We start from the raw sequence: 26,343 nt of genomic DNA on the forward strand, positions 1-26,343 counted from the left end.
TGTTGTAGTGGGGACAATAACATTGTAGTGGTGACAATAAGAAGAATTATACTTTTTTTGTAATATCTGTTTTCATTTTTATTTGTATGTTTAGCTCACATAAAATGATTTAAAAGTACACATTAATGTGTCTGTAGTATAATACATGTGGCAAAAACAAATGTACTGTAGACATTAATAAATGCATCGATTCCAAAATATTATTTATAAATGGTGGGGGAATACCAAGATGGAGGCTTCAACACAGCACCATCTATCAGTCATCTAGTGTATATATAAATACATCATTGGGTGGGGTAGGGTGTGGTGGGGAGAGAGGAGGCGAGGTTATGTGAGAAATGTGCTGATAAAAGGATAGTCCTTGCTTGGGTATAGTGTGTGTGTGTGTGTGTGTGTGTGTGTGTGTGTGTGTGTGTGTGTGTGTGTGTGTGTGTGTGTGTGTGTGTGTGTGTGTGTGTGTGTGTGTGTGTGTGTGTGTGTGTTAGGGAGACCCTGCTCTCTCCAAAAATCCCAAACTTCAGAACCACCAGCACCGGGTCAATTTCAATGGGCCTGTCAATTCTCAGTCAGGCTAACTCCTCCTGGGAGGAAATGGAGAGGGAACGATGGACTGGGGTGGAGGGATCCAGGATCAGCCAAATATTTTCTGAGCATTCTGCCCTTACTGGAACAAAAAGGCTTTTGTGTCAAGAGGAGAGGAGAAGAGAGGAGAGGAGAGGAGAGGAGAGGGACGTTTGCCTCTGCTGAGGTGGGCTTGGTGGGTGTGTCTTCCCTCGAGGGCATTCTAAGGTTAGGTCTCAAGTCGTCCTACTCCCATTTATTTGTAATTTAAAAAATAAAGTTTATTTAACCTTTATTTAACTAGGCAAGTCAGTTAAGAACAAATTCTTATTTACAATTGACAATGTAGGGTGTGTAGGGGGGAGTGGGGTCGATTCACCACATTCTGGGAAAAACTCGTACTACAGCTTCTTAAAGAGGGGCCACTTATTCTGTGTCAATCAATCAAACTAAATGTCCTCAGATCCACAGTCCCAGGGCTGTGTCCCAAATGGCACCGTAGTCCCCATATAGGGCACGACTTTAGACCAGGGTCCAGTGCAGCCCTAAAGAAGTACATTGACACTCTAAGGGTGCCTTATTGTTTGATGTGCTGCTGGAGGGTCTGAGGTCGGCTTAAGGCCCCTTGAAACTGAGACATAGAGAAAAAAACAGCCAGTGATCCAAATAGCAACCTATGCCCTATATAGTGTACTACTTTTAACCAGGGACTATAGGGAATAGGGAGGTAGTTCTACAACTATGTGTTGTTGAGGGTAATCCGAGTTATTTGGTTTCCCGGGCCTGCCCCTCGGTCTTCCTCCCCTCCCTCCTCCTTCCCTCTTTTCTCTCCACTCTTCCCTCTTTCTCTCCTCCCCCGTGCAGTAGCAAGCCGTGCCTGATTGACTTATTTTCTCCCCATGGTATGAAGGTGTGGGGCTCTACTACAAAACCAGCCAAAGGAGCAGAAAGGAGCAGGATACAGAGAAACGATTTCCTTTATAGGTATATCTGCTGGCTTCTCTTCTTTGTAAACCAAGATGGATGACTTGTTGTCAAGACCAGTCTGTCTGAAACTCTGTGTTTATTATGTTAAACTAATGTCTTCATTATCATAATATACTGTTACTATGAATAGACTGTCATCTAAGAATCAGTGAAGTAAGTGGAATGCTGATTCATTGTTAGTCAGCTATGTTAGTCACGGTCCGAGGAGACAGACTAGTCGGACTTGGCCTGAGGGGTCTAACAATCACATTCTCCCAAATATACAGTGCCAGTCAAAAGTTTGGACACACCTACTCATTCCAGGGTTTTTCTTAATTTTTTTACTATTTTCTACATTGTAGAATAATAGTGAAGACATCAAAACTATAAAATAACACATGGAATCCTGTAGTAACCCAAAAAAGTGTTAAACAAATCAACATCTATTTTATATTGGAGATTCTTCAAAGTAGCCAGCCTTTGCCTTGATGACAGCTTTGCACACTTGGTATTCTCTTAAAAAAACATTCCATTCACTTAGATCTCCCTGAACATTCCATTCACTTCGATCTCCATGAACATTCCATTCACTGAGATCTCCCTGAACATTCCATTCACTGATTATCTCCCTGAACATTCCATTCACTTAGATCTCCCTGGACATTCCATTCACTTAGATCTCCCTGAACATTCCATTCACTTAGATCTCCCTGGACATTCCATTCACTTAGATCTCCCTGAACATTCCATTCACTGAGATCTCCCTTACCATTCCATTCACTTAGATCTCCCTGAACATTCCATTCACTTAGATCTCCCTGAACATTCCATTCACTTAGATCTCCCTTAACATTCCATTCACTTAGATCTCCCTGAACATTCCATTCACTTAGATCTCCCTTAACATTCCATTCTTTGGTATTTCTAAACCGCTATAGTTGTATTGGTTTAATGTGCTGAGGGTTGTACTATATATATTCTATGAGGGTTGTACTGTATATTCTATGAGGGTTGTACTGTATATTCTATGAGGGTTGTACTGTATATTCTATGAGGGTTGTACTGTATATTCCATGAGCCAGAGTTCTCCAACCACACTCGGAATAGCCTTTACACTATTTGCTGTGGTAGCTATATATAAACTGTTGAGTTGCATATGTTGCTATAGTGATGGGTTAAAATGATAGTCAGAGAGTTAAAGGAAGTGGTGGGTAATGAGGGAATGACCTATTTCCAACAGCAGGAAGTGCAAAGGGAGTTCCTGAGCAGCGACAGCTCACTTACCCTGTCACCGTGGTCTCCATGTGGGCCAGGGGCACCCTGGGAGCCTGGGGCACCAGGCAGGCCCTGTGAACGCACACACACACACACACACACACACACACACACACACACACACACACACACACACACACACACACACACACACACACACACACACACACACACACACACACACACACACACACACGTTAACTACAGCAGAGCTAGCTTACCAAACTGCTACCACATTTAATTGATCAACCTCATAGAGACAAAGCTCTCTCTCTCTCTCTCTCTCTCTCTCTCTCTCTCTCTTTCTTTCTCTCTAGCTCTCTCTCTCTCGTGCACTCTTTCACTCTCTTTGTCTCTCTCTTTGTCTCTCTCTTTGCCTTTCTGGTCTCTCTCTCTCTCTCTCTCTCTCTCTCTCTCTCTCTGGAAGCAAAGAGAGAGAGAGTAGCTCTGGGAGAAAGGGAGGCAAAGAGAGAGAGAGTAGGTCTGGGAGAGAGGGAGGCAAAGAGAGAGAGAGTAGGTCTGGGAGAAAGGGAGGCAAAGAGAGAGAGAGTAGGTCTGGGAGAGAGGGAGGCAAAGAGAGAGAGAGTAGGTCTGGGAGAGAGGGAGGCAAAGAGAGAGAGAGTAGGTCTGGGAGAGAGGGAGGCAAAGAGAGAGAGAGTAGGTCTGGGAGAGAGGGGAGGCAAAGAGAGAGAGAGTAGGTCTGGGAGAGAGGGAGGCAAAGAGAGAGAGAGTAGGTCTGGGAGAGAGGGAGGCAAAGAGAGAGAGAGTAGGTCTGGGAGAGAGGGAGGCAAAGAGAGAGAGAGTAGGTCTGGGAGAAAGGGAGGCAAAGAGAGAGAGAGTAGGTCTGGGAGAGAGGGAGGCAAAGAGAGAGAGAGTAGGTCTGGGAGAGAGGGAGGCAAAGAGAGAGAGAGTAGGTCTGGGAGAGAGGGAGGCAAAGAGAGAGAGAGTAGGTCTGGGAGAGAGGGAGGCAAAGAGAGAGAGAGTAGCTCTGGGAGAGAGGGAGGCAAAGAGAGAGAGAGTAGGTCTGGGAGAGAGGGAGGCAAAGAGAGAGAGAGTAGGTCTGGGAGAGAGGGAGGCAAAGAGAGAGAGAGTAGGTCTGGGAGAGAGGGAGGCAAAGAGAGAGAGAGTAGGTCTGGGAGAGAGGGAGGCAAAGAGAGAGAGAGTAGGTCTGGGAGAGAGGGAGGCAAAGAGAGAGAGAGTAGGTCTGGGAGAGAGGGAGGCAAAGAGAGAGAGAGTAGGTCTGGGAGAGAGGGAGGCAAAGAGAGAGAGAGTAGGTCTGGGAGAGAGGGAGGCAAAGAGAGAGAGAGTAGGTCTGGGAGAGAGGGAGGCAAAGAGAGAGAGAGTAGGTCTGGGAGAGAGGGAGGCAAAGAGAGAGAGAGTAGGTCTGGGAGAGAGGGAGGCAAAGAGAGAGAGAGTAGGTCTGGGAGAGAGGGAGGCAAAGAGAGAGAGAGTAGGTCTGGGAGAGAGGGAGGCAAAGAGAGAGAGAGTAGGTCTGGGAGAGAGGGAGGCAAAGAGAGAGAGAGTAGGTCTGGGAGAGAGGGAGGCAAAGAGAGAGAGAGTAGCTCTGGGAGAGAGGGAGGCAAAGAGAGAGAGAGTAGGTCTGGGAGAGAGGGAGGCAAAGAGAGAGAGAGTAGGTCTGGGAGAGAGGGAGGCAAAGAGAGAGAGAGTAGGTCTGGGAGAGAGGGAGGCAAAGAGAGAGAGAGTAGGTCTGGGAGAGAGGGAGGCAAAGAGAGAACGTGATACTCACAGCTTGGCCGGGGCCTCCTTGGGGTCCTTCAATCAGCATCCCCTGGAAGACAGAGAAAAGAGAGAGAAGACAGAGAAAAGAGAGAGAAGACAGAGAAAAGAGAGAGAAGACAGAGAAAAGAGAGGGAAGACAGAGAAAAGACAGGGAAGACAGACAAAAGATAGGGAAGACAGACAAAAGATAGGGAAGACAGACAAAAGACGGAAGACAGACAAAAGATAGGGAAGACAGAGAAAAGACAGGGAAGACATAGAAAAGACAGGGAAGACAGACAAAAGAGAGGGAAGACAGACAAAAGAGAGGGAAGACAGACAAAAGAGAGGGAAACATGGATACATTAGCATTCAGAGACGGCAGTAAATCTACAGGCAGAGTGGAGACAGAGTACAGTTGATGATACATCATCAATACCTAGTTTTACAGTAGTGATAATACCTAGTTTTACAGTAGTGATAATAACTAGTTTTACAGTAGTGATAATACCTAGTTTTACAGTAGTGATAATAACTAGTTTTACAGTAGTGATAATACCTAGTTATACAGTAGTGATAATAACTAGTTTTACAGTAGTGATAATACCTAGTTTTACAGTAGTGATAATAACTAGTTTTACAGTAGTGATAATAACTAGTTATACAGTAGTGATAATAACTAGTTTTACAGTAGTGATAATACCTAGTTATACAGTAGTGATAATAACTAGTTTTACAGTAGTGATAATACCTAGTTTTACAGTAGTGATAATAACTAGTTTTACAGTAGTGATAATAACTAGTTATACAGTAGTGATAATACCTAGTTATACAGTAGTGATAATAACTAGTTATACAGTAGTGATAATACCTAGTTATACAGTAGTGATAATAACTAGTTATACAGTAGTGATACTAACTAGTTATACAGTAGTGATAATACCTAGTTTTACAGTAGTGATAATAACTAGTTTTACAGTAGTGATAATACCTAGTTTTACAGTAGTGATAATAACTAGTTTTACAGTAGTGATAATAACTAGTTATACAGTAGTGATAATAACTAGTTATACAGTAGTGATAATAACTAGTTATACAGTAGTGATAATACCTAGTTATACAGTAGTGATAATAACTAGTTTTACAGTAGTGATAATAACTAGTTATACAGTAGTGATAATACCTAGTTATACAGTAGTGATAATAACTAGTTATACAGTAGTGATAATACCTAGTTTTACAGTAGTGATAATAACTAGTTATACAGTAGTGATACTAACTAGTTATACAGTAGTGATAATACCTAGTTATACAGTAGTGATAATAACTAGTTTTACAGTAGTGATAATACCTAGTTTTACAGTAGTGATAATAACTAGTTTTACAGTAGTGATAATAACTAGTTATACAGTAGTGATAATAACTAGTTATACAGTAGTGATAATAACTAGTTATACAGTAGTGATAATACCTAGTTATACAGTAGTGATAATAACTAGTTATACAGTAGTGATACTAACTAGTTATACAGTAGTGATAATACCTAGTTTTACAGTAGTGATAATAACTAGTTATACAGTAGAGATAATACCTAGTTTTACAGTAGTGATAATAACTAGTTATACAGTAGTGATAATAACTAGTTATACAGTAGTGATAATACCTAGTTATACAGTAGTGATAATAACTAGTTATACAGTAGTGATAATACCTAGTTATACAGTAGTGATAATAACTAGTTATACAGTAATGATAATACCTAGTTATACAGTAGTGATAATAACTAGTTATACAGTAGTGATAATACCTAGTTTTACAGTAGTGATAATAACTAGTTATACAGTAGAGATAATACCTAGTTTTACAGTAGTGATAATAACTAGTTATACAGTAGAGATAATAACTAGTTATACAGTAGTGATAATACCTAGTTATACAGTAGTGATAATACCTAGTTATACAGTAATGATAATACCTAGTTATACAGTAGTGATAATACCTAGTTATACAGTAATGATAATACCTAGTTATACAGTAGTGATAATAACTAGTTATACAGTAGTGATAATACCTAGTTTTACAGTAGTGATAATAACTAGTTATACAGTAGTGATAATACCTAGTTTTACAGTAGTGATAATAACTAGTTATACAGTAGTGATAAAACCCAGTGGTTATACAATGTATCATGTTTATGAGTCGGGAAACAAGGAGTGGGACTGAGCTGAAGCAAGAGAAACTCCAGATATTCTGTTTATGGCAAAGTTAACTCCCCAGTTTTAGCTGATGCATCATTGATACCTAGTTATACAGTAGTGATAAAACATGTTGCCTTCGACTTACGGGTTCAATGATGGCGGGTTCTCCCTTCTCTCCTTTCTCTCCACCATATCTGCCTCCTCCCATCTGAAAACACCACAGAGACATCCTATCAGAATACAATACTGCGAGTTGTCAACAAAACACAGGGGGGAAAAAAACGTCAGTATTTCCCAAAGAAAATCCTTCTGTAGGCGGGGTGGCAGCATCACCAGGTTCTAAGCTGATGTCACAAACACCAGCAGTGTGAATTAAAACCAATCAGAGGTGAAGTAGCCATGGCAGCAAGGGACGGGCCTACCCAAACGGGTGTCCTCGTTTTACCAGGGATTCAGAGAATTTAATACACTACCACATCCAACAGTAAAAGAGCTAAGAAAAGATCCAGACCCCTCAAAATACTGAGTGCCTGTCTGTGCCTGGTAGTGGAACATTTGTTAATAAGTCTAAATGCTAAATACTACGTTTTCTTTTAGCCTACGTAGGAAATATTAACCACAAGAATTGGTTCGTAAGAAGCCACAATTTGAGTCTTGGTCCGAATGATATTCATTCGTTTTCCAAAGCCACTGAAGATGACACACGGGTTGTGTCCCAAATTGCACTGTGTTCTTTTTTATAGTGCACTACTTTTGACCAGGGCCCTACGTGTACTGCACTATTATAGGGAATAGGGTGCCATTTGGGATGCACCTACTAACTGAACACAGCGAGGGTCCTGGACATCTGATACTGTTGACAAAATGACTTCACACAGGAGGAATTCATGATGAAACGTTGTAACCTTTCATTCATAAGCTAGGTTGTAGCAACCTCATGATTGGTATAGGGAAAATTAGAGTATCATGTAGTAACCTAAACTTATCACGGTTACATTGAGCTGGATGAATGGAAAATGAATGACAGTCATCCAATATGCTGTAATAGAAATAAGGCCGTGTTCATGAAAAAAAATTATTGTCCTCCCTCATCTTAAACAGTACTGACCGCCACTACTGTGGAAGAAATAGGACTAGAAACAAAATGGCTACAGTGGGAATGGAAACAAAATGGCTACAGTGGGAATGGAAACAAAATGGCTACAGTGGGACTGGAAACAAAATGGCTACAGTGGGACTAGAAACAAAATGGCTACAGTGGGAATGGAAACAAAATGGCTACAGTGGGACTGGAAACAAAATGGCTACAGTGGGACGAGAAACAAAATGGCTACAGTGGGACTGGAAACAAAATGGCTACAGTGGGAATGGAAACAAAATGGCTACAGTGGGACTAGAAACAAAATGGCTACAGTGGGACTGGAAACAAAATGGCTACAGAGGGACTGGAAACAAAATGGCTACAGTGGGACTGGAAACAAAATGGCTACAGTGGGACTGGAAACAAAATGGCTACAGTGGGAATGGAAACAAAATGGCTACAGTGGGACTAGAAACAAAATGGCTACAGTGGGAGTGGAAACAAAATGGCTACAGAGGGACTGGAAACAAAATGGCTACAGTGGGACTGGAAACAAAATGGCTACAGTGGGACTGGAAACAAAATGGCTACAGTGGTCAATAGATATGGTCTCTAAACTGTGATCAATCCTAAAGGTCATGAGGTCATTAGGGAGTGTCTGAGTTGCCAGCACGGCCGACATGTTTATTTGAGAGAAATGGACAGAGATAGAGTAAGTGTGTATTAGAGAGATCAAAGAGAGAGAGAGAATGTCTTTATTATTTTGGAACTTCTGTGAGTGTAATGTTTACTGTTAATTTTTTTAGTTTATTTCACTTTTGTTTATCATCTATTTCACTTGCTTTGACAATGTTAACATATGTTTCCCATGTCAATAAAGCCCCTTGAATTGAAATGAATTGAGAGAGAGAGGACGAGAGAGAGAGAGTGAGTGAGGGAGATCAGAAAGACAGACACAGAGAGAGAGCGAGAGAGAGATAGAACGAGAGAGAGAGAGAGAGAGAGAGAGTGAAGGAGATCAGAAAGACAGACACAGAGAGAGAGCGAGAGAGAGAGAGAGAACGAGAGAGAGAGAGAGAGAGTGAGGGAGTTCAGAAAGACAGAGAGAGTAAGAGGGACTGTTACAAAGTGAGATGTGTATCTCCATTCAGTATCGACGCCTCGCTGTGTGGTACATATCCCTAATCACAGACACTCCTCCAAAGCCAACAGTAGTATCATGTACCTCCAGAAGTAGCTCCTGAGTAGGTTTTATGTTAGGCCTCATAGACGCAGATGTACTGGTCTCTGAGATGTGTATATTCAGGATGAGTATAAAAAGTTACTTACACTACTATCTGTGTCGGTCTCAGCAGGTACGCCCGGCCCAAACTCATCCTCGTAGGTCGGGAAGGAGGTAGGTTTGGCCTCGCCGGTCCCGTAGTCGCCATAGTCACCGTACTCGTACGTCTGTTTCGTATCAATCTCTTTGATATCACCGTATTCCTTCAGATCGTACTCCTTAAAATCGTACGATTCTGCACCGGGGTCGGGACCTTTGGTATCAGAGCCGATTTCTGTGGCAGCCGTAGAGTCGGCGTCGACCTGCTCCACGCCGGTGACGTAATCGTCGACTATTTCCTCGTCGTAGTTCTGATTGGTCGATGTGAGGAGGGGGCGGGGGGGGACACGGAGGGTTGAGGTTAGAGAGAGGAATAGCTCACCTATTGGTTAATGTTTCTAATTAAAAAAATGTTTGTTTCATCATTGGTTTAATACAGATGCTCCGTGTCATTAGGTCAGGTGACCTAAAACATGGTCCCACCTGTCTTATTTTTCCATAATCTGAAAAGTAAAAGTGATCCTAGATCAGCACTCAAAAGTCTTGGATAACTTGTAAATATGGGCCCCAGAAGTACGCAGCATATAAAAGAGGATGGGTAAAGTGATGGTGAACAACCCAGTTACCAGTATTTCCCTGGGTTAGTTACGTCTAAGAAGGATAAAAAAGGAAGCAGGGAATTCCTGATTGACCATACTGCCATGGTTATGTACTGAAAAAATATGTTGAAAGAAAGTTTCCCTGGTGGCGCAGAGGATAAAAGACCTGGAAAATGCAGGGCCAAACCCTACATGCTGAGATTGTTAATATCAAAGTGAAAAAAAAAATATGTCTGTGTTTGTATGATTTACTGCTGTCCAAATGAATTAAATTAGAATGACATGTGCCTTCAGAAAGTTTTCAGACCCCTTGAATTCTTTCCACAATTTGTTAGGTTACAGCCTTATTCTAAAATTGATTAAATTGTTTTTTTCCCCCCTCATCAATCTACACACAATAACCTATAATGATAAAGCAAAGACATATTTTTTGAAATGTAAGCTAATTTATAAAAATACAAAAACAGATATATCACATTTACATAAGTATTAAGACCCTTTACTCAGTACTTTGTTGAAGAACCTTTGGCAGCGCTTTTAACCTCGAGTCTTCTTGCGTATGACGCAACAAGTTTGGCGCACCTGTATTTGGGGAGTTTCTCCCATTCTTCTTTGCAGATCCTCTCAAGCTCTGTCATGTTGGATGGGGTGCGTTGCTGCACAGCTGTTTTCAGTTCTCTCCAGAGATGTTCGATCAGATTCAAGTCCGTGCTCTGCCTGGGCCACTCAAGGACATTCAGAGACTTATCCCAAAGCCACTCCTGCATTGTCTTGGCTGTGTGCTTTGGGTTGTTGTCCTGTTGAAGGTGAACCTTCGCTCCAGTTTGAGGTCCTGAGCGTTCTGGAGCAAGTTTTCGTCAAGGATCTCTGTGTACTTTGCTCTGTTCTGACTGGTTTTCCAGTCCCTGCCACTGAAAAACATCCCCACAGCATGATGCTGCCACCACCATGCTTCACCGAAGGGATGGTGCCAGGTTTCCTCCAGACTTGACGTTTGGCATTTAGGCCAAAGAGTTCAATCTTGGGTTCATCAGACCAGAGAATCTTGTTTCTCATGGTCTTTGAGTCTTTAGGTGCCTAACAGAGCTCCACAGAGGAACTCTGGAGCTCTGTTGGTGACCATCGGGTTCCTGGTCACATCCCTGACTAAGGCCTTTCTCCCCCGATTGCTCAGTTTGGCCAGGCAGCCAGCTCTAGGAAGAGTCTTGGTGGCTCCAAGCTTCTTCCATTTAAGAATGATGGAGGCCACTGTGTTCTTGGGGACCTTCAATGCTGCAGACATTTTTTGGTACCCTTCCCCAGATCTGTGCTTCGACACAATCCTGTCTTGGAGCTCTACAGAACATTCCTTCGACCTCATAGCTTGGTTTTTGATCTGACATTTATTGTTAACTGTGGGACCTTATATAGACAGGTGTGCATTTCCAAATCATGTCTAATCAATTGAATTTACCACAGTTGGACTCCAATCAAGTTGTAGTAACATCTCAAGGATGATCAATGGAAACAGGATGCACCTGCACTCAATTTTGAGCCTCACAGCAAAGGGTCTGAATACTTATGTAAATAAGGTGTTTCTGTTTTAGTTTTTTATACATTTGCAAAAATGCCTAAAAAACGTTTTGCTTTGTCATTATGGGGTATTCCGATGCCACCTCTTTAAGGAATACCTGGGATAGGATAAAGTAATCCTTCTACCCCCCCCCCCCCCTAAAAGATTTAGATGCACTATTGTAAAGTGGTTGTTCCACTGGATATCACAAGGTGAATGCACCAATTTGTAAGTCGCTCTGGATAAGAGCGTCTGCTAAATGACTTAAATGTAAATGTAAATGTAATTATGGGGTATTGTGATGTCATTATGGGGTATTGTGATGTCATTATGGGGTATTGTAATGTCATTATGGGGTATCGTAATGTCATTATGAGGGTATTGTAATGTCATTATGGGGTATTGTGATGTCATTATGGGGTATTGTGATGTCATTATGGGGTATCGTAATGTCATTATGGGGTATTGTAATGTCATTATGGGGTATTGTGATGTCATTATGGGGTATTGTAATGTCATTATGGGGTATTGTGATGTCATTATGGGGTATCGTGTGTAGATTGCTGAGGTCATTTTTAAAAATGTAATCCATTTTAGAACAAAGCTGTAACATAACTAAATGTGGGAAAAGTCAAGGGGTCTGAATACTGTATATCACCTGTCTATATCCTCTTGCAGTGGGCCAACAATACAGTCCTCAAATGTGAATTGCCATTACATCTGGAGAGAAACATAACAGGCGATGTATTCCAATCTGCTTTAAGGAGCTACACATTTACATGCTAATAAATGTTATGATAATATTAGATAACAATTCAATATAACATTTTCAAAATGTTCTGAGGACCTCCAAGACAAGGTAAAATGTATATTGCATGAACATCAATGGAATATTATGTTAAACCTAAAACAACTATGCTATGAACGTCGTCCTGTATCTCTTGTAATGTATCCACACTGTTCTCACAACCTAATGAAATGTTCTGGGAACCTTTAAACAATTCAGTAAGTCTGTTCTGTCAACATTCCTGCAACATCAAATCAATGTTTTATGCACCCTGATACAAACATTATCTGAATGTCAGCTCAACTGGACACTTAGTGTTTTTGTAGCATTCATACAACGTTTACATTAGGTTCCTTAGTGTTTTGGGTACCATTCATACCACGTTTACATTAGGTTCCTTAGTGTTTTGGGTACCATTCACACAACGTTTAAATTAGGTTCCTTAGTGTTTTGGGTACCATTCATACAACATTTAAATTATGTTCCCTTAATGTTGCAAGAATATTATTGTGATATTCAAAAACGTTGCACAGAACATTCCCACAAAAGCATACTGACAAGACAAACAAATAAACAAATCTTACTCATAAAACATGACCAAGGGTTATAACAGATTAAAATGAAGGGTTTCACAGAGATAGATTATGCTTATTCTGCCTAGGACAAAAAAATGATATAAAAAAAATCAATGGAGATTCTCCATCAAACAGGTTTTTTTTTTGTCAAGATGTAGGCTGAATCTGATTCACAGAAAACGGATCTGTGTTTAGATCATCATTCCAGATTAAACAATAGATTTATGAGTTGTTGAGTGAAGAGCGGTAAGAATGTCTCTTCCGTGTTATGAAGTTCCCGTTTCTGTTGCTGTCTACATCATTCTGACATTTCCATTGTCACAGGTCTATAAAACTGGGACATGGTTTGTCTCTGAAAATACCATCGTTTGTCTCTCGTCGTCCTCAAACTTGTCTCTTTTAATGAAAGTCGTGTCCTGGGTTGTGTTGTGCTGTTACCCCCCCCCTTAAAGGTAACATCATGTAATGCTGACATTTGGCACGCATTGGTTGCTTTGCATACATATTGTTTTGACTTTACCCCAGGACGTCTCTCAATAACTTTAACCCAGGATGTCTCTCATTAATAACTTTACCCCAGGATGTCTCTCAATAACTTTACCCCAGGATGTCTCTCATTAATAACTTTTCCCAAGGATGTCTCTCATTAATGACTTTACCCCAGGATGTATCTCATTAATAACTTTACCCCAGGATGTCTCTCATTAATAACTTTACCCCAGGATGTCTCTCATTAATGACTTTACCCCAGGATGTCTCTCATTAATAACTTTACCCCAGGATGTCTCTCATTAATAACTTTACCCCAGGATGTCTCTCATTAACGACTTTACCCCAGGACGTCTCTCAATAACTTTACCCCAGGATGCCACTCATTTTTTACTTTACCCCAGGATGTCTGTCATTAATAACTTTACCCCAGGAGGTCTCTCATTAAGAACTTTACCCCAGGATGTCTCTCATTAATAACTTTACCCCAGGATGTCTCTCATTAATGACTTTACCCCAGGATGTCTCTCAATAACTTTTCCCCAGGATGTGTCTCATTAATAACTTTACCCCAGGATGTCTCTCATTAATGACTGAGTTTATGTGATGGTTTAGCTCAAAATAAGTTGGGAAAACTACAGGAAACTGGAGACAAAAAAGAGGATATGGGATGCGGCCCCGTTGGTCGCAATTCATTAGCTGGCAGAGTTTTACTAGTTGAGTTTATATGAACCCCGTTGGTCGCAATTCATTAGCTGGCAGAGTTTTACTAGTTCTTTATATCAAGATCAGATTGAAGTGTTGTTTCTGATGGATATCAAAAGGGGACTGTAGAAACATGTGGCACCCTTATTCCCTACAAAGTGCGCTACTTTTGACCAGAGACCAATAATTAATAGGGTATAATTTGGGACGCACCCTAAAAGCCACATAGGGTTTGGATGACTCCAAGGAAGATGGTAGAGATTAAGAAGACCATCCAAGACTGTTTCTTCTTTGATATTTGTAATATCTAGTAAGCTAACCTGGAGATCGCAAACTGAGGACTTTGTCGTTTGTTAATTGGATGGTGACTCGTTGGATGGTGAGCTTAGAATCAAGAGTCCAAAAAAAAGGGTTTTTTTTCCAAATAAAGACAACCTGCGTTGTATTCCCCCTGCTTGTAGAAAGTCTAAATTCTTAAGCGATCTCTTTTGACAATACAATACACTCTGCCTCATTATTCACTAGCCATTTGATTGTACCCAAATTGGAATGAATGAAGACGGGAAACGTTCTCACCAGAATATAACATGAGGAAGTCGTATCACACATCATGTGGTATTGGCAGGCGTTCCAGCATTCCATATGCCACATACATCAAACCACCATATAAAACGTTTGATGTCCCTCTGTCTGGCAGCTCAGCTGTTGCAATAATCCAACATGCTTTAAATTGGCTCATCTTTGTCATTTCACATCATACGCTTCCTTTGATGTCATCTGAGGTTCCCTTCCTCCTTCAGATGAAGATGTGGTCTACGTCTTAAATGCTACCCTATTCCCTACATAGCGCACTACTTTTGACAAGCGCCAAATAATCTACTGCAGGCTCTGGTCAAAAGTAGTGCACTATTTATGGGAATAGGGTGATATTTTGGACACACTCTCTGTTAAACTCAGTAGTTTTAGTAATATGAGACTACTTCAGTGATAACATGTCGTCGTCGTAGACAAAAAGAGAAGCATGGCAACGTACCAGGATTGAAACAGTTGGGTCTGTAGGATTCTCAGTGGGTTGAGCTCCGTCCACAGCCTATCACACGACAACACACACAGAGCAAAAAAAAGAAGAAGAAGAAACCGTTAAAAAATGGAAATGATGCTGTTAATCCACGCTGCAACGTTGAGCCACGTCAGCGCCATAATGTTATAGCAACATCTATATCAACATCAACATTTCTCTGGGAGGTTTTCCCCCTAGCCACCGTGCTTCTACACCTGCATTGCTTGCTGTTTGGGGGTTTTAGGCTGGGGGTTTCTGTGTAACAGCACTTTGTGACATCAGCTGATGTAAGAAGGGCTATATAAATACATTTGATTTGATTTGATCTATTGTTATGACCATTTTAGAACACGGTAGTAACAATCGATTAGATAGTATAGATATACTTATATCTATGTTAGATATTAGACAGGTATAACTCATCTTCATAGAGCGGAGTCATTGTCCATTTGGTGTGTGTGTGTGTGCGTGTATGTGTGCGTGTGTGTGCGTGCGTGCGTGCGATCCTGATAACAACCCTCAGACAGACATGTGATGCTACAAATACCCTATGGATGCTTGCCTATGAAGTGTGTGTGGGCGCGCACGAGTAAGTGTGTGTGTGTGTTTGCACGCACAAGTGTGTGTGTGTCTGTGTGTGTGTGTGTGTGTGTGTGTGTGTGTGTGTGTGCGCGCGTGTGTGTGCGCGCGCGCGTGTGTGTGCGCGTGTGTGTGTGTGTGTGTGTGTGTGTGTGTGTGTGTGTGTGTGTGTGTGTGTGAATCTACAGGTGTATTTTACCTCAGGTGCAGGTTTGACTCCTTCGGTTGGTGCAGTTTCAGTGCCAACTTCTCCTTCACTGTAGTCGTAGACCTCACTGTACTCTAGGTCGTACGAATTGTACTTGACGGGAGAGGAGGGACAGGCAACCGGTCAGTACACACATGTAAATAGGGGTATTGTCTCTTTTTCAACATAAAAAAAAAAGGAAAATATGATAAATCATATGCTTCATATTTACATGGCTATGACTGAGATGTTGAAGGATATTGATTGTTGTTCAGACTGTTCTCATGCTCTCTTTAAACTAAAATCAATATAGCTTTAAGCATCAGCTATCTGAGCAGCTTACCGATCGCTGCAGCTGTACATAGCCCATCTGTAAATAGCCCACCCAATATACCTACCTCATCCCCATATTGTCTTTATTTACTTTTTTGCTCTTTTGCAAACCAGTATCTCTACTTGCACATCATCATCTGCACATCTATCACTTCAGTGTTAATTTGCTAAATGGTAATTACTTCCCTACTATGGCCTATTTATTGCCTTACCTCTTTACTCCATTTGCACACACTGTATACCGTAATTTCCGGACTATTAAGCGTACCTGAATATAAGCCGCAACCACTGAATTTAATATTTTTGTTTTTATTTTGAACATAAATAAGCCGCACATGTCTATAAGCCGCAGGTGCCTACCGGTACATTGAAACAAATGAACTTTACACAGGCTTTAATGAAACACGGCTTGTAACAAAAATAAATAGGCTTTAATGAAACACGGCTTGTAACAAAAAATATTAAATTAGCAGTAAGCTTTAGTTGTCTTTTTGCACTGAGTCAATTCCTCACGCTGCTGTTTCCAACGTCTTATCATCGACTCATTAAGACCAAGCTCCCGTGCAGCAGCTCTATTTCCTTTTCCAACAGCCAGATAAATCGCCTTCAACTTGAAAGCTGCATCATATGCATTTCTCCGTGTCTTTGCCATGATGAGGGTGACAAAATGACTACCGTAATCAGAATGATGGGAAGTTTGAGAGCGCTCGATTTAATTCTAAACAGTAAACAAAATAGTTGTTTGACCTTAACCCGTTTGGCAATTTCATTGGTCTAATGAAAGCTTCATGCCGGCAAAAAACTGAGCACGTCACAGGATGTGTTTTAAAAAAAAAAAAAAAAAAGTAAAGCAGGAAAAATCCATATATTAGCCGAGTCATTGTTTAAGCCGCGAGGTTCAAAGCCTGGGAAAAAAGTTGCGGCTTATAGTCCTGAATTTACGGTATATATTTTTCTATTGTGTTATTGACTGTACTTTTGTTTATCCCATGTGTAACTCTGTGTTGTTTTTTCTCGCACTGTTTTGCTTTATCTTGGCCAGGTCGCAATTGTAAATGAGAGAACTTGTTCTCAACTGGCCTACCTGGTTAAATAAATAAAGGTGAAATTAAAATAAATAAATAAAAAAGGATATAAACAAGCAAGAAGTCCGAGAGTTTCAGGTTAAGATACTCCCCACCGCTATCCAACTCAATGGATTCTCCATTCACCGGGCAGATAGGACAGTGGAGTCGGGGAAATCGAATGGGGGAGGCGTTTGCTGGTGTGTTAACTTCAGCGTGGTGGAAGTTTTGACCCACTGTTCATCTGTCTTGGAATACCTGATCGTCAAATACCGACTTTTCTAAGTCCCAAGGGAGTTTTCAGCTGTTATTGTGACTGTTGCATACATTCCAGTTCAGGACAAGGAAAATAACAAGCTGGTACTTAATGAAATGTACAATGCTATAAACAAGCAAGAAAAGCTACATCTAGCGGCTTTCTGGTTGCCTGTGATTTTAATTCTGCGTCACTAAGACACGTGATGCCCAACTTCCATCAAAACGTCTCCAATGCCCCTGCTATTCTACCCACAAGCAAGCATACAAGGTCCTCCCTTGTCCGCCATTTTGCAAATCAGATCATGACTCTGTACTCTTGCTTCATGTTTACAAGCAGAAACTCAAACAGGAAGTACCAGTGACTCACTCTGTTCAGAAATGGTCACCAGAATCAGAGATTATGCTACAGGACTGCTTTGCTAGCGCTGATTGGAATCTGTTTCGAGACTCCGGCGATAACATTTACGAGCTAGCCACCTCTGTTACCGGCTTCATTCGAAAATCCATTGGCGAAGTTGTCCCCAAAGTGATTGTTTGCTGATTCCCTAATTAAAAGCCCTGGATTTACACCGAGGTTGGAGCTAAACTAAAGGACAGAGCTATTGCAGACAACCCTGAGGCTACGGCCGAGGACACTAATAAGTACAAGTCCCGCTATGACCTCTGCAGAGTCATCAAACGAGCAAAAGGACAATATAGGATTAATGTGGAATCATATTACTCAGGCTTCGACGCTCGCTGCATGTGGCAGGGGCTACAGTCCATTACGGATTACAAAGGAAGACCCAATCGTCATCTGCCCAACGACGCCTCTCTACCAGACGAACTCAATGCATTTTATGCACAGTTTGACAACAACAACATCGTGCCGGGTGTGAGGGCCGTCACCGACCCAGAGGATTGGGTGATCTCACTCCCCAGAGGCCGACGTGAGAAAGGTCTTTAATCAGGTCAACACCCACAAGGCCGCAGGGCCTGACGGTACTCCAGGGCGTGTTCTTAGAGCATGCGCAGAACAGCTGGCAGGTATATTCACTGTAATTTTCAACCTCTCTTTGTCCCAGTCTGTAATCCCCACGTGTTTTAAGATGACCACCATCATTCCTGTCCCCAAGAACTTTAAGGCTTCATGCCACAATGATTACCACCCTGTAGCATTCACATCTGTAATCATGAAGTGGTTTGAGAGGCTGGTTATAGCACATATTAACCCCACCATCCCAGACAACCCTAGACCCACTCCAATTTGCATACCGCCCCAACAGATCCGTAGATGACGCTATCTCAATTGCTCTCCACACTGCCCTTTACCACCTGGACAAATCCCCTTCACCCATCCTAGATAAAAGGAACACCTACGTGAGAATGCTGTTCATTGACTACAGCTCAGAGTTCAACACTATTGACCCCTCCAAAGTCGTCACCGGGCTTAGGACTCTGAGCTCCTCCCTCTGCAACTGTATCCTGGACTTCCCGACGGGCCGACCCCAGGTGGTGAGGGTAGGCAATATTACCTCCGCCACACTGATCCTCAACACAGGGGCTTCACAGGGGTGTGTACTTAGTCCCTTCCTGTACTTCCTATTCACCCACAACTGCGTGGCCACGCATGACTCCAACACCATCATCAAGTTTGCTGACGACACAACAATGATAGGCTGAGTCAGCCTACAGGGAGGAGGTCAGTGACCTGGCAGTATGGTGCCAGAGCAACAACCTCTCCCTCAAAGTAAGTAAGACCAAGGAGATGATTGTGGACTACAGGAAACGAGGGGGGGCGAGTCGCCCCATCCACATCCATAGGGTTGCAGTGGAGCAGGTTGAGAGCTTCAAATTCCTCTGTGTCCAAATCACTAAGAGTTAAAATGGTCCAAACACATGCGCACAGTCATGAAGAAGGCAAGACAGCGCCTCTTGCCTCTCAGGAGGTTGAAAAAGTTTGCCATGGACCCTAAAATCCTCAAAAAGGTTCTACAGCTGTACCATTGAGAGCATTTTGACTGGCTGCATCACTGCCTAGCATGGCAATAACACCGCCCTCGATCCCATGGCACTACAGAAAGTGATACGCACAGCCCAGTACATCACTGGGGCTGAGCTCCCTGCCATCCAGGACATCTATACCAGGCGGTGTGGAACGAAGGCCCGATAAATCGTAGAAGACTCCAACCACCCAAGTCATAGACTATTCTCTCTGCTTCCGCATGGCAAGCGGCACCGGCGCCCCACATATAACACCAATATGCTCCAGTGTCTCTGCACATTGTAAATATGGTACCGGAACTGAGCCTGTATATAGTCACCTTACCCCTATACATATCTACCTCCATCACTCCAGTATCCCTGCACATTGTAAATATGGTATTAGAACTGTCCCTGTATATAGTATGCTTACTGACTTCCTTATTGTGTTCTTCATATTTCTTCTTATTTCTCAGAAGCTAGCAATGAATGAATGAACTACAACAAATATTAAAAAGGAAGCTAGTAATGAATGAATGAGTTGATAAGTCCAACCACTCTTTCGTTGTGTCCCAAATGGCACCCTATTCCCTACATAGTGCACTACTTTAGACCAGAGCCACTTGGGCCCTGTGGGAATCAGACGCTATGTTTTATGTCTCTCAAAGCGTTTACAGGCTGTTTACTGTAACTGTAACTTAAGCCCTGTATCTACTTTCAGAATTGTAATTAAATCCCCTGCTATCTTAAGGTTGCCCATAAGGGTTCACCCATAAACACACACACACACACACACACACACACACACACACACACACACACACACACACACACACACACACACACACACACACACACACACACACACACACACACACACACACACACACACACACACACACATCCATTTTTAGAAAGGTCTTTCAGAGCGGCTTGGTAGAGGCCTAGAGGCGATTTTTGGCGGTTGAAAAACACGGCCCAGATAAGTTTTCATTGGCTAGCAATTAACATCCTGTTTTTATGCATGCTGGGTTTTATTGCCCTCTTCAACGCTGCAATCATGAACCCTATTACAGGTCATGTGAAATTAAATGTGTGTATCGAGAGCAAGGGTGGGCGTGAGTGTTTTTTTTTATTGTTGGTTTAACTATCCTTGTGGGGACCAGAAGTCAAGGATAGTAAAACAAGGAAGATTCTGACAAGTGTGGACATTTCGCCACAAGGAAAAACGGCTGTTATAGGTTTAGAGGTTAGGATTAGGGTTAGGGTTAGGATTAGGGTTAGGATTAGGGTTAGGGTTAGGGTTAGGGTTACAATAATAGTAGAGAGAATGTTTTATTTCAGCTTTTATTTCTTTCATCACATTCCCAGTGGGTCATAAGTTTACATACACTCAATTAGTATTTGGTAGCATTGCCTTTAAATTGTTTAACTTGAGTCAAACGTTGGGTGAAGTTTGGCCCATTCCTCCTGACAGAGCTGGTGTAACTGAGTCAGGTCTGTAGGCCTCCTTGCTCGCGTACATTTTTTCAGTTCTGCCCACACATTTTCTATAGGATTGAGGTCAGGGCTTTGTGATGGCCACTCCAATACCTTGACTTTGTTGTCCTTAAGCCATTTTGCCACAACTTTGGAAGTCTGCTTGGGGTCATTGTCCATTTGGAAGACCCATTTGCGACCAAGCCTTAACTTCCTGACTGATGTCTTGAAATGTTGCTTCAATATATCCACATAATTTTCCTGCCTCATGATGCCAACTATTTTGTGAAGTGCACCAGTCCCTCCTGCAGCAAAGCACCCCCACAACATGATCCTGCCAGCCCTGTGCTTCACGGTTGGGATGGTATTCTTCGGCTTGCAAGCTCACACCTTTTTCCACAAACATAAAAATGGTCATTATGGCCAAACACTTCTATTTTTGTTTCACCAGACCAGAGGACATTTCTCCAAAAATAACAATCTTTGTCCTCATGTGCAGTTGTAAACTGTAGTCTGGCTTTTTTATGGTGGTTTTGGAGAAGTGGCTTCTTCCTTGCTGAGCGGCCTTTCAGGTTATGTCGATATAGGACTCGTTTTACTCTGGATATAGATACTTTTGTACTTGTTTCCTCCAGCATCTTCACAAGGTCCTTTGCAGTTGTTCTGGGATTGATTTGCACTTTTTTGTTCATCTCTAGGAGACAGAACTGAGCGGTATGGTCCCATGGTGTTTATACTTGCGTACTATTGTTTGTACAGATGAACGTGGTACCTTCAGGTGTTTGGAAATTGCTCTCAAGGATGAACCAGACTTGTGGAGGTCTACAATTTTTTTTCTGAGGTCTTGGCTGATCTCTTTTGATTTCCCCATGATGTCAAGCAACGAGGCACTGAGTTTGAAGGTAGGCCTTGATATACATCCACAAGACCTAATTGACTCAAATGATGTCAATTAGCCCATCAAAAGCTTCTAAAGCCATGACATCATTTTCTGTTTAAAGGCACAGTCAACTTAGTGTATGTAAACTTCTGGCCTGCTGGAATTGTGATACAGTGAATTATAAGTGAAATAATCTGTCTGTAAACTGTTGGAAAATTACTTGTGTCATGCATGAAGTAGATGTCCTAACCGAATTTGTGGAGTGGTTTAAAAACTAATTTTAATGACTCCAACCTTAGTGTATGTAAACTTCCGACTTCAATTGTATATCTGATTAACATACAGTTGAAGTCAGACGTTTACATACACTTTTTTGCAAGTCGGTTAGGACATCTACTTTGTGCATGACACAATACATTTTTACAACAATTGTTTACAGACAGATTATTTAAAATAATTTGTGTTGTAGTTCATTCATTCATTACTAGCTTGTGTTTTAATATCTGTTGTAGTTCATGACTCATCCTTTCATCCATGTAACGCCTGCACCCCAAATGGCACCCTATTCCCTATATAGTGCACTACTTTAGACCATAGCCCTATGGCACCTATTCCCTATATAGTGCACTACTTTAGACCAAAGCCCTATGGCACCCTATTCCCTACATAGTGCACTACTTTAGACCATAGCCCTATGGCACCCTATTCCCTATATAGTGCACGACTTTAGACCATAGCCCTATGATACGGTATCTATGTTAACAGGCTACGGCCAGGGTTCTAGTCCCAGATACGGTATCTCTGTTAACAGGCTACTGACAGGGTTCTAGCACTGATACCGAGGGGACAGATAAATATTAGTTCAAGTTCAACTGCTGAACACATCAAAATAATAGAGAGATAGAGAGAGAGAGAGACAGGCAGAAATCAAAAGAGACTGACAGAGAAAGAGAGAGAGAGTGGGAAGAGAGAGAGAAAGAGAGAAAGAGAGGAAGAGTGAGCGAGAGAGAGAGAGAGAGAGAGAGAGAGAGAGAGCGAGAGAGAGAGAGTGGGAAGAGAGAGAGAGAGAGAGAGAGAGAGAGAGAGCGAGCGAGAGAGAGAGAGAGAGAGAGAGAGAGAGAGAGAGAGAGTGGGAAAAAGGGAATGAGATAGAGCACAGAGACAGTATATTTATGAGGTTTGAGAGCCTGGCCAAGCCTGAAGAATTCCCCACCACAGGCGAGAAAGTTTAAAGAGATAAATATTTAAGCGTGCTCATAAAAGACTCCCCCTCTCGCTCCATCCTTCTTCTCATCCCTGCCTCTCTCCTCTTGCATGTGTCTGGGTGTTGCAAAAGGATTATGGGGTAGATAGAGGTCAGGGTCAAAGTCATGTTATGAACATTGAACCCCCTGACCCTCCATCCGTCCATCCGTCCATCATCTGATAAACAGACCTGGAACACCTGATTGGTTGATCATATAATAACTATTGATTCGATTGACTGATTGTATTTTTGTTATAACCTAGAATAGGCCTTCCTATAAAGTTGTTCCATCGACTCGTTGAAAACAACAAGGATTTAGTCAAAGACTCCCGGGTGGTGCAACGATCTAATGCACCGTATCAAAGTGCTGAGGCGCCACTACAGAATGGGGTTCGATCTCAGACTGTGTCACAGCCGGCCGTGACTCTATCCATCGGCACACAATTGACCCAGCGTCGTCCGGGTTAGGAAAGATGGGGGGGAGGGGGCTAGTTAGCTACTTCCGTCAGTAGTTGTTGTGTTATTATCATATTCCACCGTTTGTAGAATGGCATTTAAATATAGAAAAAGGGAATCCAGACACGCTGTGGACACCATAGACACATTCAAAATCTAGGTTTAGACGGATGATGCGTTCAGAATATCATGATCAGAATACTATAAGCTGCCTGAACTGACAAGTCTAGACACGGCCAAAGACTCTATCCATCTCAACGAGGTTCTCTTCAGCCAAAGACTCTATCCATCTCAACGAGGTTCTCTTCAGCCAAAGACTCTATCCATCTCAACGAGGTTCTCTTCAGCCAAAGACTCTATCCATCTCAACGAGGTTCTCTTCAGCCAAAGACTCTATCCATCTCAACGAGGTTCTCTTCAGTCAAAGACTCTATCCATCTCAACGAGGTTCTCTTCAGTCAAAGACTCTATCCATCTCAATGAGGTTCTCTTCAGTCAAAGACTCTATCCATCTCAACGAGGTTCTCTTCAGTCAAAGACTCTATCCATCTCAACAAGGTTATCTTCAGTCAAAGACTCTATCCATCTCAACAAGGTTCTCTTCAGTCAAAGACTCTATCCATCTCAATGAGGTTCTCTTCAGTCAAAGACTCTATCCATCTCAATGAGGTTCTCTTCAGTCAAAGACTCTATCCATCTCAACAAGGTTCTCTTCAGTCGAAGACTCTATCCATCTCATTGTAATCATCTTCAGTCAAAGACTCTATCCATCTCATTGTAATCATCTTCAGTCAAAGACTCTATCCATCTCAACAAGGTTCTCTTCAGCCAAAGACTCTATCCATCTCAACGAGGTTCTCTTCAGTCAAAGACTCTATCCATCTCAACGAGGTTCTCTTCAGCCAAAGACTCTATCTATCTCAACGAGGTTCTCTTCAGTCAAAGACTCTATCTATCTCAACGAGGTTCTCTTCAGTCAAAGACTCTATCCATCTCAATGAGGTTCTCTTCAGTCAAAGACTCTATCCATCTCAACAAGGTTCTCTTCAGTCAAAGACTCTATCCATCTCAACAAGGTTCTCTTCAGTCAAAGACTCTATCCATCTCAACAAGGTTCTCTTCAGTCAAAGACTCTATCCATCTCATTGTAATCATCTTCAGTCAAAGACTCTATCCATCTAAATGTGACCCTCAAATAATCTCCTTAACAGGAGTTGGAAGATAAGTGTCTCAACACTTTCTTAATGCTCCCTATTCTCAGACTAGTCTTGTCTTGAAAACGTCAAAACAATGTTTTCCAGGACCAGGATCTTCTACTCCTTCTGTACCAGATCTGGGACCAGGTTAAGATAGGCTAGCCAGTTAGCTATACAGCACTAACAGATCTGGGAACAGGCTAGAGATTATTTAGAGAGGCGCTATAACCCCTAGTAGCATTGGCTGGGCATCAATCTAGCTGTGGTAGGTTTATATTTCACAGGCAAAGAGAGAGAGAGATAGTGTGTGTGTGTGTTGTGTGTGTGTGTGTGTGTGTGTGTGTGTGTGTGTGTGTGTGTGTGTGTGTGTGTGTGTGACCCCAGCTGAGCTCCTGATCCTGGTGGACTCATTATAGGTATAAATCACACACACACACACACACACACACACACACACACACACACACACACACACACACACACACACACACACACACACACACACACACACACACACACACACACACACACACACACACACACCCCAGCGAGGGCTCAGACTTTGTGGCAGAAGGATACGGAAAGTTTGTAGTGTGAGCTCATAGTGAACATCAACGTTCCCTTCGGGATAGACTATCACAATACGGAGTCTACATCCCACATGGCACCCATAGGGCTCTGGTCAAAAGTAGTGCACTATATAGGGAATAGGGTTCCATAGGGCTCTGGTCAAAAGTAGTGCACTATATAGGGAATAGGGTGCCATAGGGCTCTGGTCAAAAGTAGTGCACTATATAGGGAATAGGGTGCGATTTGGAGAGAAATAAACCCAGACACTAAGCATTGTATTTCAATTAGGTGGATTTGGCTGAAGAATGTGGCTTTGGGGAGAGAGGACGATTGTGTGTTTGATGGATTATGTGGAGTTGGAGCCAGTCGACATAAAACTCAAAATCAAGCAGAGATCAGTAAAAACATCCGGTATTAAAATGCTGTACGATCGTATCTCCATCAATGGAACATAAAATGAAATGAATAAATAAGGTACAAGTAGATGAGAGAAGAACAAAAAAAAATGTGTTTCACATGAGAACCTTGTCAAATGTTTCATCAGACGTTTAATGTTTTATCCTTACTAGACTGAAAGGCTCTGAGATACACAGCCATTCCAATACCCAAAGGTGGGCTTTGAGCTGCTGGTCTTCGTCAGAAATTGCAAGGAGAATACTTCATACACTGTTAGTGTCTATGTAACCGATGTGAAATGGCTAGTTAGTTAGCGGTGGTGCGCGCTAATAGCGTTTCAATCGGTGACGTCACTCGCTCTGAGACCTGAAGTGGTTGTTCCCCTTGCGTTGTAAGGGCCGCGGCTTTTGTGGCGCGATGGGTAACGATGCTTCGTGGGGTGTCAGTTGTTGATGTGTGCAGAGGGTCCCTGGTTCGAGCCCGGGTTGGGGCGAAGAGAGGGACTGAACCTACACTGTTACATCTATAAATGATTCTGTAATGTAATATGTCTTCAAAGTAGAGGCTTTAAAGATAGTCTTTGAGGGACAACATACGTTTTTATAAAGGTATCAGCTCCACCAAATACATCTACAGCTCTACCAATACATCTTATGTTACAAGAACACACTACTCTCTCTCTCTCTCCCTCCCTCCCTCCCTCCCTCTCTCTCTCTCTCCCCCCCTCCCTCCCTCCCTCCCTCCCTCCCTCCATACCTCATCCTCTGGTTCTTGTGCCTGTGGCTGCTCCTGATGAGGTGTGTCACAGTCTCGGCTGTAGTGTTCACAGTAGTCGTACGCTGCCCGTGG

The 26,343-nt window shown here is 42.3% G+C and overlaps 1 protein-coding gene across 1 annotated transcript in view; it reads right to left on the reverse strand.

Moving 5' to 3' along the window:
* The window catches only part of LOC106596897 (collagen alpha-1(XI) chain), a 185,012-nt gene that overhangs the window by 101,366 nt on the left and 57,303 nt on the right, over positions 1 to 26,343 (reverse strand). Inside the window, exons 5-11 of the mRNA XM_045714451.1 lie at positions 26,251 to 26,343; positions 15,667 to 15,768; positions 14,862 to 14,918; positions 9,130 to 9,432; positions 6,865 to 6,927; positions 4,550 to 4,591; positions 2,812 to 2,874 (exon numbers count right to left, since the gene is read on the reverse strand). The exon at positions 26,251 to 26,343 is cut by the window's right edge and continues 33 nt beyond it. Of these exons, the coding sequence (XP_045570407.1) occupies positions 2,812 to 2,874; positions 4,550 to 4,591; positions 6,865 to 6,927; positions 9,130 to 9,432; positions 14,862 to 14,918; positions 15,667 to 15,768; positions 26,251 to 26,343 (723 nt within the window). The remainder of the gene's footprint in view (positions 1 to 2,811; positions 2,875 to 4,549; positions 4,592 to 6,864; positions 6,928 to 9,129; positions 9,433 to 14,861; positions 14,919 to 15,666; positions 15,769 to 26,250) is intronic.

Source organism: Salmo salar, chromosome ssa03, assembly GCF_905237065.1.
Source record: "Salmo salar chromosome ssa03, Ssal_v3.1, whole genome shotgun sequence".
NCBI classification, from domain to species: Eukaryota; Metazoa; Chordata; class Actinopteri; order Salmoniformes; family Salmonidae; genus Salmo; species Salmo salar.